General features: G+C 41.7%; 1 protein-coding gene across 6 annotated transcripts in view; it reads left to right on the forward strand.

Moving 5' to 3' along the window:
• grb10b (growth factor receptor-bound protein 10b) overlaps nt 1-19003 on the forward strand; it is an 82241-nt gene that overhangs the window by 50608 nt on the left and 12630 nt on the right. For 5 of the 6 annotated variants that reach the window (XM_046043869.1, XM_046043870.1, XM_046043871.1 and 2 more), the window contains one exon: nt 16063-16219. In XM_046043869.1, coding sequence (XP_045899825.1) covers nt 16063-16219 — 157 coding nt within the window. Of the gene's footprint in view, nt 1-14121; nt 14429-16062; nt 16220-19003 lie in introns of those variants that run through there. The other variant, XM_046043874.1, reaches the window with a different exon arrangement.

Genomic DNA, 19003 nt, shown 5'->3' on the forward strand with positions numbered 1-19003 from the left:
AAGGTTTTTGAATTCACAGAGGGCCTGTTAAGAGTGCAGTGTAAGTGGAGTGGGGGATTGAAGCATGTAAAGGTAAATTATTTATGTGATCATACAGTAATCAGATGATTAAATATCTGTAAAAGTGTGACTAGAAGATTAGGAAAAGGGAATGCGGGTCTGACCAATTTTGCTTGCCACTCAGCAACAGTATGTGTCGATCTGCCTTTGACATTGATTACAATTATGGCACCTCATCTCAGCAATCATCTTTTTTCAGTTGGTCATTTTACTGATGTAATTTCAATATAACATTTGCAGATTTCATTTTGGTCATATAGGGGAGAAGTGATACCTACCCATAATGATGTGTGCAGTGCTCATTTCATAGTGAGACATTTATTTGTGTGACATGACATTGTTTTTCAGTTACAGTAACTTTTTAAAAATACATTTTGTTATATTAGAAAATAAGAATTCACATGGAATGTTTTACATCATTTGTTGAAAGACTGCCATACATCTGCTCAGTATGCACTAAAATCTAAACATGGCTGTAAAGTAAACCATTTATAGATATAGGAAAAACTAAGTTTTTACTGGTTTTGTTTTGCACAGACCACCAAACATTTGCAATGAAGAGGCAAAGCTGAAAAAGAACCGTGGAAAATTGATTCCTTTTGTGTGTTTACTGTGTGCACACTGTGCACGCACTCGCGTTAAACTTATGCGAGTGTGCTGTGCATCCATTCATGCATATGGATGTATTGTTTTTTAGATCCATGTGTGTTTGCGCTCACGTCTGCCTGTTTGTCTTTGTGAGCTGTGTAAACTATTTACAGCATTGGCAGTGTCTATCCATTGTTGATGGCAATGGAAAGTATGTCTCATTGTGGTCGTTCTTCAGTGGAAATTCAATTCAGCACCTTTCCACTAAAAAAAAACTCTCCCGCAGAGCCATATCATCACACTCGTGCTTTTAGGCATGTGGAACAGTGGTAACACTGCTTTCTTCAAGACACATGTTCCTCCCTTGAGTGGTTCAGATCTGTGGAGAAGAGGGTGGTTAGGGTTTGGCAAGTGGGATTGTGAACAGATAAATTACTGCCCCCAGCCCACGCTCCAAGACCTATCTCTCTTTGTCAGTGTCTCTCCATCTACCCCTCTCCCTGTCCTCCAAACAGCCAGCCTGCTGGTGAGAAGTTTCTCTGTTGTGTTTTCTGAATTTTCCGACCTCGGGGTGCTTTCTGACAGACTCTCATACTTCTGTCCCTCTGTTCCTCCTTACCTCACTCCTTGGCCCCTGTGCAGGAGGCATGAGGACACAGCGCTGGGCTGTCAGGAATCACCGGGCAAGCTGTTTGACATGGCCATATGATTCCCAATTACCTCACTTTCCTCCACTCTCCTCTCCCTCATGTCTTTCTCCATTTGTCTGCTTTCAGCCCTCCTCTCTCCAGCTTGGCTGCAGCTGTATAATCTGAAATATAGATACACTATGTTCAGTGATTTGAAATGAGTAGAAATAAAATGCTGTGTTAAAGTAATGAAGTTGTTCATGCTGTTCAGGGGATGCTGCAGAAGTTTTCTGATGTCTTCTGTTTGCGCGTTGTATTGTAGTGTTGTTGTTCACTGAAGACATTTGGGTTTAAGATCAAAAGATGAGTATGAGACAAAGAGTTAATAATTTCAGCTCTCATTTCGTAGTATTCACATCTAGATGTGTTAAACAACTCAGGACATACCACCCTTTGTTCGAACACACCCATTTTTTCAAGTGAGCAAAACTATTGGAACATGTGACTGACAGATGTTTCTTGTTGCACAGATGTTTCTTGTTGCCCAGGTGTTGCCTTTTAGGTTGATAGTCCAAACATTAAATATCTCTGCATGACTAGTCTAAGTTTTCATCCTTGGTTCAAACCTATAAAGACTGCATTTAAAGAGGATAAACCAACATGAAGACCAGAGAGCTGTCTATGGGAGAAAAGCAAGCTATTGTCAAGCTGAGAAAAGAAGGAAAATCAACCAGAGCCATTGGACAAACATTGGGCATAGCAAGCACAACAATTTGGAATATCCTGGAAAAAAAAGAAACTACTAGTGTACTGAGCAACAGACGTCTAACTGGTCGGCCAAGGAAAACAATAGTAGTTGATGACAGAAATATCGTGAGAGCTGTGAAGAAAACCCCGAAACATCAGTAAGTGACATCACCAATGACCTCCACAGTGCAGGGGTGAAGGTATCACAATCCACTGTTCGAAGAAGACTCAGAGAGCAGAAATATAGAGGCCACACCACAAGATGCAAACCACTCATCAGCAGGAAGAATCGAAAGGCCAGATTGAAATTTGCAAAGAAGTACAGAGATGAGCCGCAAAAGTTCTGTAACACAATCTTATGGACTGATGAGACCAACATTAATCTCTATCAAAGCGATGGAAAGGCCAAAGTGTGGAGAAAGAAAGGAACTGCTTATGATCCGAAGCATACAAGCTCATCAGTGAAGCATGGTGGAGGTACTGTCATGGCTTGGGTGTGCATGGCTGCTTCTGGAACAGGCTCATTAATATTTATTGATGATGTAACTGATGATGGTAGCAGCAGAATGAATTCAGAAGTGGACAGAAACATTTTGTCTGCCAATTTACGGAGAAATGCATTGAAACTAATCATGAGGAAGTTTATCATGCAGCAGGACAATGACCCAAAGCGCACTGCCAACAAAACAAATGACTTCATCAGGGGGAAAAAGTGAGAGGTTTTAGACTGGCCAAGTCAATCACCTGACCTTAACTCAATAGAGCATGCATTTCACCTCCTTAAGAGGAGACTGAAGGGAGAAACACCCTGAAACAAATACAAGGGTGATATGTCCGAAGTTGTTTAACACATCTAGATGTGAATACCAGGAAATAAAAGCTGAAACTCTGAACTCTTGTCTCATACTCATCTTTTGATCTTAAACCCAAATGTCTTCAGTGAACAACAAAAACAAAGACATTTGCCTTACCGTTCCAATACATTTGGAGGGGACTGTACATGACTGAATCAGAATTAATACATTTGCTTGGTTTGGGTGGCGTACAGGATGATTATCAAACTAGGAAGATGATCTCTATGAGCACTGGCACCAGTTTGGTGGGGCATGTATGAAAGTGTCCACAGATGGGCACATATCCTTAAAAAACTGACTTCCTGTGACTGCTAAGGCGTACTGCAAACATAATCTGTGTTTTATGGAATTTTAAAATATTTCCATATACAGCCAACTGGCCACAAAGAAAAAAAAAACTGGAGCTTGACCTGTATAATTTGTAATGTGCAATGCCAAAACCTATAAGAAGCCTTGAATGCAAGATAGTTAGTATTCATTAAATTTCTCAGTCTAGGGGCTTGATAGTCTATCCTCAGTAGTGCAATAGAGAGCGCTGTTATGTACTTACTTGGACACTGTGTTCCCATAGCTGGCCCAGTCGTTCTAGTGTGGGAACACTGATTTGATCACTGGCTTGCCAGATTTAGCTGGATTTACTGTACTTGGACTGGATGTCCTGCAGTTTTCTGTGCTCCATGGTATGGCAGGATCCCCACGCCCTTTCTCTGCCTCTTAGTCTGTGTTACATTATCTTTCTATTGGTCTGTCTCCCTGTGTCTTGGACTGTATGTCAGTGTTTATCTTTCTGTCTGTCACAAGTGTTCTCTGCCATCCCTCCACCCCATTTGTCCTTTACTCCAAACTCTGTAGTTCACTCAGTTCCTGTTGATTTTAGGTAGGCAGGAGTACTGTGCAGTGTATCCTGTAGCAATTTAGCTCACTAGATGAATACTTATTCACATGTGATGAAGTAACGGCCTAAAATAGCACATGGTGCCAGACAATCGGTGGAGGCTGGGTTGGCACTAATAATGTCAGCAAATGGGCTGCATGCTCAGTGCCAGCGTCGTTGTCTAGTTGCACCAGTTTGACAACAAATGAATGCTCTTACTTTCCATAACGTGTAGGTACAAGCAAACTTGCTAGCGATCTGTCTAGCATCTCTTCACGCTGTCTAGCATTGGCAAAATAAAGACTTGTTATTATTCTTCCGTAGGGGACAGCTAAGTACAGTATGTAAAAATGTTCAGGGTTATGCAAATAGTGCACCTGTTTATATCATGTGTTTTTCTGATAGCAGCATATCAAGTAAATACAGCTAAGTGTGTATAATGTTCAGGGATATGCAAATATTGTTCCTATTTATAGTTTTAGATTTAGAAATGGACGCAAATGGGTACAGAGATACACTTTATATAGCATATAATTTATTTCTTTTGATTTGTACATATCTTTTGAACACTGATATTACTAACATTGCACATCTTCAGTAATTTCTGTGTGTTCTTTCCATCATTTCAATGGTAAAAAGTCAATCTACATGTGCTGCTCATATGTACGTCTTATGCCTTTATCTGTAAATCATAACATACATACATACATACATAATCTAAATATGTGGAATACATTTTGTTTTGTTATGAGTAGCTGTAATACATTTTTTTTTCTGTATGATATTCATTCTGTTCAGCAGGAGAGGTTGAGCTGAGTCTCTCTCTCTCTCTCTCTCTCTCTCTCTCTCTCTCTCTCTCTCTCTCTCTCTCTCTCTCTCTCTCTCTCTCTCTCTCTCTCTATGACTTTGCCTCTTGTTGAATCAGCCTGACATCAAAGCTGTGACACCTACTCATCAAAAAAGCATTTTGTGAATGCTGCCAGATCAAGTGTACTGTACTGAACTATAGTTTCAATGATGAGCTCATGATGCCTCCATATCAGCTTGTAGAAATCATGCAACCTGTTTTAGATGACTTTACTTTTAGGCTTGTGTAAGTAGTAAATCAAATATAACAAGTAGCACAATCAGCTTTTAGTCAGTGACTCACTCTGGGCAGAAAGATTTAACAAGGAAGGTGTGATGCAGTTGAGGCAGACAGCATACTGTCTCCCTTTACGTCTCAGCATCGTATATGCTGCTGAAAAGACTATAAAATGTGATTATCTTTACTTGCTGCAGAATAGGAATGTTGCATACTCCCAGTAAAAAGTAATAAAGAGCAACTTCAACTTCAACTTATTTCCTGAATATGTTGAAAAACAGAGCACATTCATCTGGAGTTGTGTTTGTGTCCGCTAATCAATATTTTAGCTCTGTTGTGGTCACTACCCACTCCTGAGAAAAAAATTATTTTTTTTTTAATCTGTGAAATGCTGCACTATGTTCACCAGCTAGATGATGACTTTGTTTGTCTGCCGTTTGGTGCTGGACAGCTAGCGTATAGTGGGTGTATTTTGCTTTTGCTGAAAACAGACATCTGCTGCCGCCAAAAATGAGAGCGGTAAAAGTGAACCAAAACAGAAAAGGTCGCAGAAAACATTGATTAGTGCAGCTTTAAAATCACTTTATTGCCAAGCAATGTCTGAAAAGTAGAATCATTAGCTCCTGTATACTAGTAGATTAGTAATTTGAGAACAATGCATGAAAACGCAATGAATACTCGAAGCAGCCATTCCAGTTCCTGGGGAAAAAAAGCAATAGAATTTAAACTGGAAACACCCGGTACATAAATGATGGGCATCGATCCATCTCTCCTCTCACTTTTTGTGCTGAAGCATGCAATTCCTTGGCTGCCTCCTTCCTCAATGTTGGAAATACTCTGGGTCAAAGGGTAGATTTTTCCACTGTTAACGGAAAAGCAGAATGGAATGCTGTCGATGCCCAAACTGTGGGCCTCCATGTGTGGGAACGTCTGTGGGCGCACGCATGAGTGTGTGCATTTTAAAGTAAGGGTGTGTTTGTGAGGCGGTTCGGTTTTGTGTGTGTGTGTGTGTGTGTGTGTGTGTGTGTGTGTGTGTTTGTGTGCCTAATGTATGTATGTTTGTCTTTACAAGCAGGGATACGTATGTGTGTGCATCTGTGGGAGAGTTAGGCAGTGTGTTTGTGTGTGTGTGCACGCGCATTTGTCATTGCAGCCCTGATCTGTTCTGCAGGCCGCACTCTGCGGGACATCAAAGGTGACACAACACCAGAAATCTGCTGGCTCACTCTTTCAGCAGCCAAGTTGCTTATAAATGGATCTTAAAGTGAAATACACTTGTTGTATTGTGTAATCACCGGCTAGTTCCGTTTACATGTTTGTGGTGTGCATTTGTGTGATTTGAACTGTTTATGCCACTTGGATTGTTTATGTCTTTGTGAATATAAATAATGCGCTCAAACTGGATGTTTCATTGAGCTTGTGCGTGTGTGCATCCATGTGTGTATATTTGATGCATGCCTGCCGGCTGGCCTCATTATTCCTAACATTACATCTAGTCTCTCAGCCCAAGGCATACACACACATACACACTTGCATGTTATCTGATGCTCTTTGTGGCAGAGGTAAAGAGAGCATGCAGGCAGTACATTGAACCTTTTGTCAGCATACATGCCCCCTGCTCTCTTTCGCTTTCTCAAGCAGACACACACATAACAAGCAAATGCACAAATTGCATTGAGTGACTGAGTGGATTTGCAGCATTTAGTGCTGTGAAATACAAATTGTTTGGCTGCTGTTGAGCAAATGCCACCTGGAGCAGAGCCAGGTAGGTTGTGGATGAGTCGGGAACATCTCATCTGTCAGGGCATTTATCCCCCACAGATAAATGGAAACATGCCTCGACCTGCTACTGCCACAGTGCCCCACACATACATACACACACACACACACACACACACACACACACACACACACACACAAACAGGCCTTTGCATACACATGGCTGGTTGTTAAATTAAGTAATGGCTCAGTTTAAATAACTAAGACTTTAAAACTGGCACTGGACAAAGCCGCTTGGTTATAAATCAACAACCCATAGCTTGTGCATTAAGGCCCTTGTGGTTATGTGAAATTTTGTATGTGCATTGTTGTACTACCAAGGGTATTGATTAGAAAATTTGCTATGAACTAGACACAATCACAAATACTTAAGTCCAATCAAAACCAGGACTATCCTACTGGAACTTTGTGGCCACCTCTTGGGAAAAGTATCCCACTTGTGCAAATTGTTAGACACAAAATATTGGTTTAAAATGATCCTGTTACATGCTAAATTAATTTACACGCTTCCAGTGAAAATAGGTCAGTGCCATCTGCAGTGAAACATCCGCTGCCTACACTGAACACCACATGATAGCCCTGAGCCAATGAAAAAAGCAGCAAAAGTCAAAAGTAAATTTCAGCTGTAGTGAGAATGCATAAAAAGATACACTTTCAACGCTAAATTATTCAGCAACAATTGATTTCTCAGGGATCAGAAAGTGACATTAGTTGTAGGTGGGGGGGTGGGGGGCACTGTGTTTTAGCATAGCGCACATTGTCACTGAAGTAAATACAACACTTCTGATCTCAAACTGCCCATTTTGCCTGCGTGGAATCTGCAATTTTAATTTTGTTTTGAGTATTATACAGTAGATGTGAATGCACATTAGGTCCGTTTTACCCCAGCATCAAATTAGGTTATCACACTCCATTTCTTAGTGATAGATCAACGAGGCAATCCTATTCAGAGCATTTTGAATTGTGTATGCTAATGGTAGGAACTCACAAGCTTTAAATATTAGAAAATAGTTAATAATTCATTCTCTACTTAGCTCACTTCTGTATTGAATTAAATTAAATGATTGTCTTTCTATGGAAACATGACTGGACAACCCAGGCACGGATCCAGCCCTCACTCCTTGTCCCAGAAGGCAGGCGGTGTAAGATTAGAAGCCACAACTTTCACCCAGCTAATAGGGCAAGATCCCATAACTCCTGCAGCTAATGGAAATCCCTGATAGTTTTTGCTCTCTCCTCTGTCTCTGTCTCTATATTTTTGGATCAAAAGGGTATGCTTGTGCATGCATCTAGCCTGGGCAAACTACTGACTATGGAAAGCAATATCATTGTAAAAACTTGTTTACTCATTAGATGATGCAATTTGAGGTCCTGTCTCTTTATTTTTTCTGTAACACGTGGCCTTTTTTTAGCACACAATTTTGAGTGCATGTTTCTGTTACTCCCATATGTCCCTGAATACAGGTGTATATGCATGTGTCTAGGTTTGTATGTGTCCATGTGTTTCACAAAGACAGCAATGTGTTGCTGCCTGGAGGCATTTCATCTGGCCAAATCTGAACAGAGCTGTTGGACTCATATAGGTCATATAGACTGCATCTCCCTCTCTTTTCTCTCTCTCTTTCTCTCTCTGTCTCTCTGTCTCTGTCTCTCTCTCTTATGAAAGTAGGACAGTTGCTCAGATTTCTGAGCTGCTGCTGTAAAAAGGCAGAAGAGGAGGGAAGAAAGAGAAATAAGCAGGAGGAGAATATAAAATAAGAAGTTGTAAATGATGCTACAAATGTAGTTATCAGTCTTCAAAGTTTAGAACAAGTTTGATTGCTTGAAGCCCCACTTCAGAGGAATTTGGAGACAAGCAACCTGACTCAAAGAGCTGCTAATAGGATATGTGTTAGTAGAGAGAGAATGCGAAAACACTATAATCTTGGCATCTCCAGAGACAACTCTCTGTTATTGGGGACAGTTTGCAGAGAAATGTGCCACATTGTGATTCCTCTGAATGGGAAATTAGTGTGGCTAATTAATTAATGGCTCTTTCTCCCTCTTCCTTTTACTTTTTATATTGTTATTATTGGTTGGAGTCAATGATTATATAATTATAGTTTCATGATTCATTGACATCATTCAGTGACAGAATTATTGCAACTAGGTGAGAACAGTGATTTTCTGCTGTTTGTACTATAAACAGCAATTTGAAAGTTTGTGTAAAATGCAAATATGAGGAATACAATCTCTCACGCACATTGGTAGTCTAAACCGGTCGAGAGGCCACCATGCAGCAAAGCCACTGCTTGCCATACAACCAGTGCGCTAATATCCAGTGTATTGCCAAAATCATGCCAACCATGTCATCCTTTGTTTCTCCAATCACAATTCCCCTGTCCCATCCTTTTGCCTCCTGCTGTAAGTGGACAATGGCTCCAAATCAGTGCTGGTCTGAAAGGACATTTGCTGCCTGGGGTTTGGCAATCATCCCTGGTGCACAATTAAGCATCCGCTCCCACTTTTACTCTCGTCGGTAAAATGTTTGGCTGCATGCGGCGTGTTTCTCAGCAGTTAGTCACAGATAATATGGGAGAGGCTGAACCTGCATCAAAATAACCCCGTTTAGATGTATGGATGGATGTATGTTTAGGATGTAACTTAGTTTAAGTAAACAAGATGTTTTAGCTTTCTGATAGATTTGGGTATGCATTTTCTTTTTGTACTAGACAGTTCCCAACTCTTTTTGAAAACCTTTGATTGAGCACAAAATATTTTCTTTTACAAGAAGCACAATTTGCCCCCTAATCCCTTTTCTAACTATAAGGATGGCTTGTCCAAAGGTCTGAACTCAATTTGTGCTACCTGACCTGCATTGCTAATTAAATTTGACCCTGCTCAGCTCCAAAATCTTTCAAACTTCAACTGTGTGAGCCTGACCATTATTTATAGACAGAGCAGGCTCTGTGGGCTAACTAATTCCCAATATATGGTGGATGGTCTGATGCATGGCTGCACAGTGGCAGAGATGGCAGAGTTCCACTGTACATGACTTTGTATTGTCAGTGTGCACTGGGAGTCTTTTCCTCCTACGTTTCTCTCTATACATCTCTCTCTCTCCCCTGTCCACTAAATCCCTTTCTGCCTTCTTTTGATTCCCTGAGCCCAGAAAGGCCTCTGTGTCTTGGGTCTTAATTTGACACGGTAATTGGATGACAAGGGACACCGTTCACCATCCCTTCCTCATGAGTCAGCAGAGTTTTCTTGGCTAGTGCCTCCCACAACTCCCAGCTACAGGCGCTGAGTGGGTACGGCCAATTGTCTGAGGCCCATTCAGGTTTTTGTGTCTCCATCTCATCATCCGAACGTCAGTTTCCAAGGTCGTCCCAGACCACACACAGCACCACCTTGCAGTTAGAGGGGCTTTGTAGAGGATACTTGTTAATGGGAATATGGAGCTGGGTTCAGGTCGTGTGAGCCAAATCAGCTTATCAATGGCTACAGTTATTCTTTTCAGCACGTGTAAGGGTTTTGTAAGACAGAGCCTGAACAGAAATAGCTATGACAGTGGAGTTTGTCTGGGCAAGACTGATGAAAAAAATCCAGCACCATGAAAATTTCTGTATAGAGGACAAGTAAATTCTTGTGCAATAAAAGTGTGAAGCCTTGGCAATGCTACATTGGATTACACTGTTAAAAAAAGAAAGTTATCTAAAACTAGACTAAGATATTATACAGTTAAGTAGATTTTCCACTCTGTAAACAAATGGGAATGCTTCCATGCAAAGAAATTATAGCTTCTAGCTTTACAAGCAAGAAGGTCGTGGGTTCAAACCCCGGTTGCCCCGGCCTTTCTGTGTGGAGTTTGCATGTTCTCCCCGTGTCTGCGTGGGTTCTCTCTGGGTGCTCTGGCTTCCTCCCACCATCCAAAGACGTGCGGACTAGGTTGATTGGTGACCCTAAATTGTCCTTAGGTGTGAGTGTGAGTGGTTGTTTGTCTATGTGTACCCTGCCTTTCGCCCGATGTCAGCTGGGTTTGGCTCCAGCCCCCCACGCAGGATAAGCGGTTGACGATGGATGGATGTATTGTCATAAATTAATCTTAAAACTGCCATCAGCCATACTCATACCTAGGCTATTTCATCGTTATATTTCCCCAATCTCTTTGCCATTGTTTTAATACTGACCTCTGGATATATTGGTAAGTTTTGTAGAGTTTTGTATGAGCTTTAAGAATACACTAAGTTAATCTTTTCCTCTCCAAATATTGTGCATGCTGCTACCAACAAGCTTAGCCATTCGGATGTTGAGATTATAGGTGGTTATGGTCAGTTTAAGGGCTGTGGTTAAGGTTAGGATAGGCCATAATTGTACACAGCCTGGAGGCTGATTTCAGGGTAAGAAAGTCCCTGTGCGTGTTAATCGGAAAGAATTCCCCTGTTGCTTCGATATTCCAGGAAGAGTTGACATGGGAGCTGACATCAGGATTGAATTTGCATATAAACATTTAGTGTGACCAGACACTGTCTAAAAAACCAACACTGTCTTTCCTCTCCCTTATACAGATGTTATCCAGTTTGGCTGCCCTTTTCAACTGCTTCACAACATCGCCCACATGTAATGGATCCTAATGTGTGTACAGATTTGTATGCTTAATGGCTAATAGTCCTTCAGTATTGTAATCTGCCTATAACATCCTGTAACTCCTAGCTGATGTAATGGCTTGCAATGTGTACGTAATACCGGTGGTGCTATTTATAGACCAGCAGGCAATTCTCAAAGAGATGGATGCGTGTATACGTGTGAGCTGCTGGGCATGCACACACACACATATGTACATACTTTAGTTTGCACAAAGCATGTTCAGTGCAGTTTGCTTTCTCTTTGTCTGTTTGCGCCTGTCCAGTTTCTGTCTAGTTTCTATCTCGGGATGTGTAAGTGACCACATCTGGGTGCTTGCGTGTCTGATGGAGTGTGTGTTTAAATGTGTGCGTGTGTGTGTGTGTGTTGCCTGAAGCTCTCAATCTCTACCTGGGGGATTACATCACAGGGCAGTTATCAGACCTGAGTCATCAGAGAAGTTGAGAGGCTCTGCTCTGCTCCTCTGTCTAAAGGAGGACATAAAAACATTAATAGACGAAGGGTAATCTTTTTGTTTATTTCTCTTTCTTCTTTCTCTTCCTTTATTTCTGCTTTCCTTTTACCCACATTTTATTCTTTGCCTTTAAGAAGAAGACCAAGAAGTAGAGTAGGTCAGTTGAAACATGTCACTCAGACGTCATCTCTGGCTACTTTCTCATTCCTTGAGACAGATTAATAAAACGTCTTGTTCATGAGTTGAGCAAACCTTTAGGGCTTGGAACTTGACTTTGACTTGACTGACAAAACTTGACTCTTAGTTGTGGCAAAACAAACACTTGACCCCAGTTATGGATTACGATAATCCTGTAGTGATTATGTTGAACATAAACCCATGTTGAACCTTTCATATCAAAGCCCGGCCAGGCCACACGAGGTGTGTTTGACGTGGGGTGTGTTTGAAAGAGATACAAGTTCATTTACTATAACGGGAGACTTTGGGGAGGGAGGGTCTGTGGCTGGAGGAGGGGAGAGAGCAAGGTAGAAAAAAGTTTGTGTGTGTGCATGAGTGTGTGAATGATCGCACATGCACATAGGCACGTATGCGGGTGTGTGTGTGGGATGGGGAAAAATGTGAGGTTTTCCTCCATCACTGTTTCACGACTATGACAGAAACCTTGTTTTTGGATTATCTGTCTTCTAAACAAAAAGTTATCTTCAGAACTTTCAAACCACTTTCAATCTATTCTGTGTCAAAAGGGCTGAGGTAAAGGGACTGAATGACCAACTCTTATAATTACAGCACTGTGTAAAAACCTGTTTTGCAGCATTTGTGATGTGTGCCGTCCTCTTGGGGCTTTCCCTTCTGGCTGACTAACTGTGACGTAGACGAGGGTGTGTGTCTTGGTCTGTGTGAGTGTTTGAGTGTAGTGGCAGGGAGGGGGCGGGTGGGAGAGACAGCTGTGCAGGCTAGATATGTAGTTAACAGTAGGAAGCATTCATACTACACATTCTACTGCAGTGTGTCACCAGACAGTCTCTCTCTCTCTCTCTCTCCCCCTGCTTCCCACTCTTTTTCCCTTCGCTTCTCACGTCTGTCTGTCTCCTATTTTTCCCCATCCCACACACACACACGCGCACACACACACATACGTGCCTGTGTGCATGTGCGATCCTTCACACACACACACATGCGCGCGCACACACACACACACACACACACACACACACACACACACACACACACACACACACACACACACACACACACACTTTTCTCTCTCTTGCTCTCTCCCCTCCTCCAGCCACAGACTTGCCTTTACCCTCTCTCCCTCCCCAAAGTTTCCCGCTATAGTAAATTAACTTGTATCTATTTCCCTGGTTCCACTTTTACCACTATTTCCTCCTTCCTTCTGTGGAACTGTGCTTATTCCTGGATTACACCTCACCCACACATGTACAAACACACACACACACACACACACACCCTTTCCCTGAAAAAAAGTAGAGGGAAAAATAAAAAGTCGCTTCAAGGACAACATAAAGCTGTTCTCGCCTCTCCCAGACGGGGTGTGTCAAGGCCTTTTGTCTGTCTGATGCCGTATTAAATATCTGAGTTAAAAGGAGGGGTGGGGGCTCAGTGTGCTTGTGCATGTGTGTGCAAATGTCTCCAGATTTTTTGTTCTTTAGAGAGAAAGAATGTTGGCATGAAGCTAACCACCAGGGCAGAAGGGGAAGGTCGGGAGTGCTCAAGTCCTGCTCCAGGTTTGTTTCATTTCATTTGCTCTGTAATGAGTCTCGTTACTGCTGCGAGAGGCAGAGATCGGACCGGGGAGTTCAAAGTTAACCCACTGGGAGGGAGGAAGAAAAGTGGGGAAGGAGGGAGGAAGGGAGACTAAAAGCATACAAGCCCTCACTTGAAAACTTCTGAACATTTTGGAGGCAAGACAAGCGACAAAGACAAACTTTTTTACGCCTTCCTTTAGCCTTTCTTCTTCTTCCTGCTCCTCCTCCTCCTCACTGCCCCACACCCTTTTCAAATGATCCCTCTCGCCTCAAGCTCTGAAAAGAAACTGAATCAGAGAGCTTGCAAGAGGTCTAAAAAAGTTGGCTGTGCCTGTGCATGACTGTGCGTCTGTGTGTCTACTGGAGTGTGTATACCTCTCAGAGTGTGTGTGTGTGTGTGTGTGTGTGTGTGCGCACGTCTTGGTCTGTGTGGGAATGATTACATCAGCCTGCTGCAGCCTTATGATTGGTTGGTGAGCGTGTGGTTTGATTCAGTGTGCCTCGGAGCCCGTGGCTGAGGCTGTAACCCTTTGTGAGGGGGAGAGAGAGAGAGAGAGAGAGGGAGGGAGAGAAAATAAGATAGTTGTCAGACTCAGCCGGCACTGGAAGCATTGTACTATACCTGCTGCCATCCGATCACTGACGGTCTCTGTGCCTCTGTCCTGTGAGCTGTAGAGACGCCGGCTTTAGGTCAGACAGTATTTTTAATTTTTTTTTTAAAGATAGAGCCGGCGGCCTAGATAGACTGAAGGACTAGTCTCCAGGCTGTGTGACAGGTAGCGCGACTGTCAACTGTCTGCATCGAAATTTGTATCTTTCTTTCTGGAAGAGACAGGGCGACAGAACAGTGAGGTTTGCTGTCTTCTGGACTGTGTGTGAGTTGAGTGTGGGAGTGTGTGGGGGAGCCAGGCTCACTCCAAAAATGCCTTCGTGTTCCCCGGACTGCTGCCTATTGCGGGCCGTGGAGGTAAGACTGCTCTCTTTCGGTGTCTCCGCTCTCTCTCTCTCTCTCTCTCTCTCTCTCTCTCGCTCCTTGTGTGTCCCTGCCTCTCTTCCCCTCCTTCTCTTTTTACATTTTAAGACCACTTCTCTTTGAGGTACTGCTGTTCTTAACTCGAGGCAAGACGTGGAATGTGTAAATACCTTAAAAGCTGAGGACAATTTGTCTTTCTCAAGATGTAGAGCATCTTAAAAAAAAATAGAGTAAAATACGTCAGCAGCTTTGAATGATTGAGGCTACCCTTTGGTTTTCGTCTTGAGCATTTTGGATGGATAGAGCGCCTCAGGCCTGGCTTGTGCAAACTGTGATGTTATAAGCTTCATCTTGCATCTCAAGAAGAGAACAAAATTTCTTTGCCATGATATATCATTTGAGATGTGTGCATACATGACATGTGTAGGCTTATCAGGCTGGATTCCTCTGCAGGTTAAGTAGGCTGCTCTAGTTCTCTCTGTGGTCCATTAAATGTGTATCCTGTGAATGTGACTGCATAGATTCTTTTTGAAAAGGCAACCTGTGGAGACTTAGTGGAAGTTTATTTTTGGACTATTTACCGTAAGTGGAACGGCAGTTATATTTCGTGGATTATTCGATGATCTCTAACAAGTTTCTCGCCAGCTTGCAGCTACAGTAGATACTGATATGCAATAATATCTGGCTATAAATGGATGTCTCTTACACAGATGGGAACTTAGAGTGGAGATAAAACCTATTCAGAGCACTATTGTTATACATTATACTGGACAGATCAGTAGTGGCTCAATATGTGCGTGTGAGTACCTATTTGACTTAGCATTGTTAATAAAAACAAAATGGCAACAGGTGTTATTCATGGACTGGAAAAACTGCGATAAATTATTCAACAAAAAACTCATTCATTCTGAAATGTAATATGTCCGTGTTATTACTGGACTATCAAGTTATGGAAAAAGCACTTGTATGTGAAATTGTATGGTCATGTCTTATCTCTGGATCCTTGCATAAATTTCCTTGATAAGCTATAATTGGAAACACCATGTTTATGTCCCCTTAAGCTTCAGTACTATACTCATTTGGTGTAGGCAGTCCTGCTTTGTGTTCACAAGAGCAGATGCTTGTTATACAGTATGTGTGTTTCTATATTACACCAACAAGTTGCTTTAAGAAATGCTTGTCTGTGATTTCTAACACCACAATTGCTGATCTTGAATATCTGTTCTTTTCTATTGTGTTCTATAATTACAGGCCTGTGTACGCTATAGTGTATGGGGCACTATATGATAAATACTATGCTAGTGTTTGAAGAAAATTGCTGGCTTCACCCACCCATTAGGCTGATTTTTTCTTCTTCTTTTTTTTTAAATGGTTTATGTTAAATTACTTTATCACAACCCAGTATTCCCTGTGGGGTTACCATAAAAATTAATATTTAAAATGCTGTCTTATTCTACATTTATCTTTCGCAACTGGAAAGCTCTATCAGTCTTTTGTTTTTATAATTTTAAGGACACTCTTCTAACTGGCTTTAAAGAATTTAGATTTTTGCCTCTTGTAATTTACCAAACTATCTTAAATTACATCTGTTTATTATAACTGAACTCTAATATATATCTCCTTTATAGATTGTGAAGATCTTCAGTGAAGATGGCATGGGTAAAGTGGTGGAGATCCCAGCCGACATGACAGCCAGAGACCTGTGCCAGCTCTTGGTTTATAAAAGCCATTGTGTGGACGACAACAGTTGGGCACTTGTTGAACACCACCCACTGCTAGGACTAGGTAAGGGGCAGAGCCCTGCAGGCCTGAAACACTGTTCACTTACACACAAAAGCACACATGAACAGACACTCAAGCACACTCACTTGCCCACACAGAAACTCATGAACTTTTGGGTGGGCTGAGACATGCTATACAATCACAGGTGCCTTCACATATATATGCATGCATGCATGCATGCATGGCTACATACTTGGGCAGACACATATTCTCACGCAGGCATATATTCATGCATGAGTGCATGTGCAATACTATACAACATATGCACGCACTGAGCCATAATGTCCAGTGATCTAATCAAGGACAACACATTGGCCGTGTGAAAGGTTGCTGTAGCAGTGTTGTAGTATGCAGATGAGTCATTGAGCACACACATTGAGCTGCTTGTCATTGAGAAATTTGGAGGTTCAATGTTTTGATCAGCTTGTGTGCAAACAGAAAGTGACTGAAATAGACAAGGCACTGCACATGAGGTCAGAGTGGCTTTAGCATTGACAGGCCATTGCTCTTCTTAGTCAATAGTAAGGAGAAAATTGCAAGTTAAGAAAAAAGCACTTTCAAGATGCCTGAGTTGTATGCACAGTATTTGTATGAGAGATGAAACAGTTGCTGCTAGATAACAGATTCAAGATTGTAAACTGATTAATAAGCCTACTCCTTGTCATCATAAAATCTGATGCTAATTACAGCTGTGTTGAGATTAATTAAATGATTGTCTTGTTAACTGACAATTCAGTTAAAGGAGGCTGTTATATGGGACTGATGAAGATTCTAGCTTCAGTGTGTAGTACGCTTGAAGAGCAATAAAATATGATGCATGTTTGAGCTTAGGGTTCCATAAAGTTATTCCGTGTAAGTGGAGACCATCTTTCCCAGGGCCTTATTAAAGCTTACCAAAACTCTTGGGACCTCTTGGGGGAACCAGCAGAAACTGTCTTTGGTCCCAAATCATAAATTAAACATACACAGCAATTGATAAATGTTATAGTCCAGAAGCCTTAAGACTCTTTTGAGCACTACCGAGTAATTTAATTTGTTGTGGTGGTTGAGAGAAAGGTTTATGGTTTATGCAGGGGACAGAGGAAAGCAAGAGTATTGGATTCAGTATTTTACATCCTTCATTGATATTCTTTAGTGCGGGCAGGCTCATTTAAGGTCACTAGACTGCTTGGATTGAGGTCTTTTTTTAGACTCCTGATTCAAAGAAAAATCAGTATGGACAAAGATTGAGGACAGTTCCACCCCAGATTACTGTCGGTCACAAGCTACTGTTTAAGAATAATAATCATGCAGAAGATTACATTGTGGTGTTTTTCTCCTTAAATTGTTACCAACGGGGATTACGTGAAGGGCTCAGAGTGGAAGCCAGCAGATAAGAAGCTAAAGGAAGAGAAGGTGATAATTGAATGTCATGGATTAGGAGATGTAAATGACGAACGCTGTAACAAAACCTTTTCCAACTGGTGGCCTCTCAGTTTCAGGGACGGTGTAATGTTATAGATCCAGTACTATAAATGGCAGGGCACGAAGGTGATGGAAACGATTCATGAAGAGTTTTCATGTTAAAGGTTCTTTAGACCAGGGGTCTTGACACCACTCTCCTGAAAATAGAAGCCCTCACTGCAATAGACAGACACTTCGGGAATAATCTACTGTAGTGATGTGTTGGGACCAGCTCAGAAATGAAGACTAGTATTCTTGTTAGAACATCAAGTTTGATATAACAAATTTTTTGGCCAGTCATTAGCCGTTAGAGAGGCTGTATGTTATACAGTAGATTCTTCATAGATTCAGGAGTAAACATTGCTTGAGGTATTTGAGAAAGTGGAGGGAAGGTGTTGCTCACTGAGCTTGGCACATTTTCTAAAGGCTACGAGACCAGAACGCTCACTGCGTTGATATTCTTCAAAACCAAATGTGGCACTAAAATGACACAAGCAAAAATGGAAAACAGTAGTCGAAAAAGATGCTCTATTCCAGCGTTTAATCAAGGAATTTGAACTTGTTGCTGTATTAAGAAGGACGAGAGCTTTGCGTTTCTGTCAGGGTGATTTTGTGTTACACTTGGCAGTATAACAGTGAGCTTGGAAAGCTGTGACCAGCTGAATGTTTGAAAACCCAACCTCCCCCTGAGGAGAGGGCGATTATAAAGCACTTATGGAAGACAAGTTGAGCCTGTGCTCTGTGCTCATGTCTGTACAGTTTAACAGATGTGGGAGAGAAGGGGGTGTAGTTTTATATAGAGCAGTGTGCCTGGAAGTTAAACATACTGTAGAAAGAGACATGGAGAAAAATATATGTGAAAACACTTTCTGTTGTTTTAACTTATGTTTATGTTTTGCCAAATATTTAGTCTTACATCCACATACAGGCTGGTATACTGTCATGTGAGGAAACTTTTATAAAATATATAGCATTTTTTAAAGTACAGGTCCAAAAGCCCTAATCTAATATTTCACCATCCATCATGCTCTGATTGCATTTCTCATCAGTGCTGCCAACACGATGCTGCCAAATACAGTTAAGTCGGCTTGTTGTAAATGACATCATTTTTGGCTTGGAGTTAGTCTATTCTATTGTAGCCCTTCTTCTATTCTGGCACACCTGTTCTGCAACCGTATTCTTTTCAGGTCTGGAATAACTACTTATCGTATTTTATGTTTAGGAGTTTCAGTAAATGAGATGTAATGAAGCGGCAGCGTGGTGATTGTTCAAATTGAAGGGTTATGCACTTGTGACTGAGTGTGTGTGTGTGGGGGGGGGGGGGGGATCCTTAACAAAATACTA

Source organism: Micropterus dolomieu, linkage group LG03, assembly GCF_021292245.1.
Source record: "Micropterus dolomieu isolate WLL.071019.BEF.003 ecotype Adirondacks linkage group LG03, ASM2129224v1, whole genome shotgun sequence".
NCBI lineage: Eukaryota > Metazoa > Chordata > Actinopteri > Centrarchiformes > Centrarchidae > Micropterus > Micropterus dolomieu.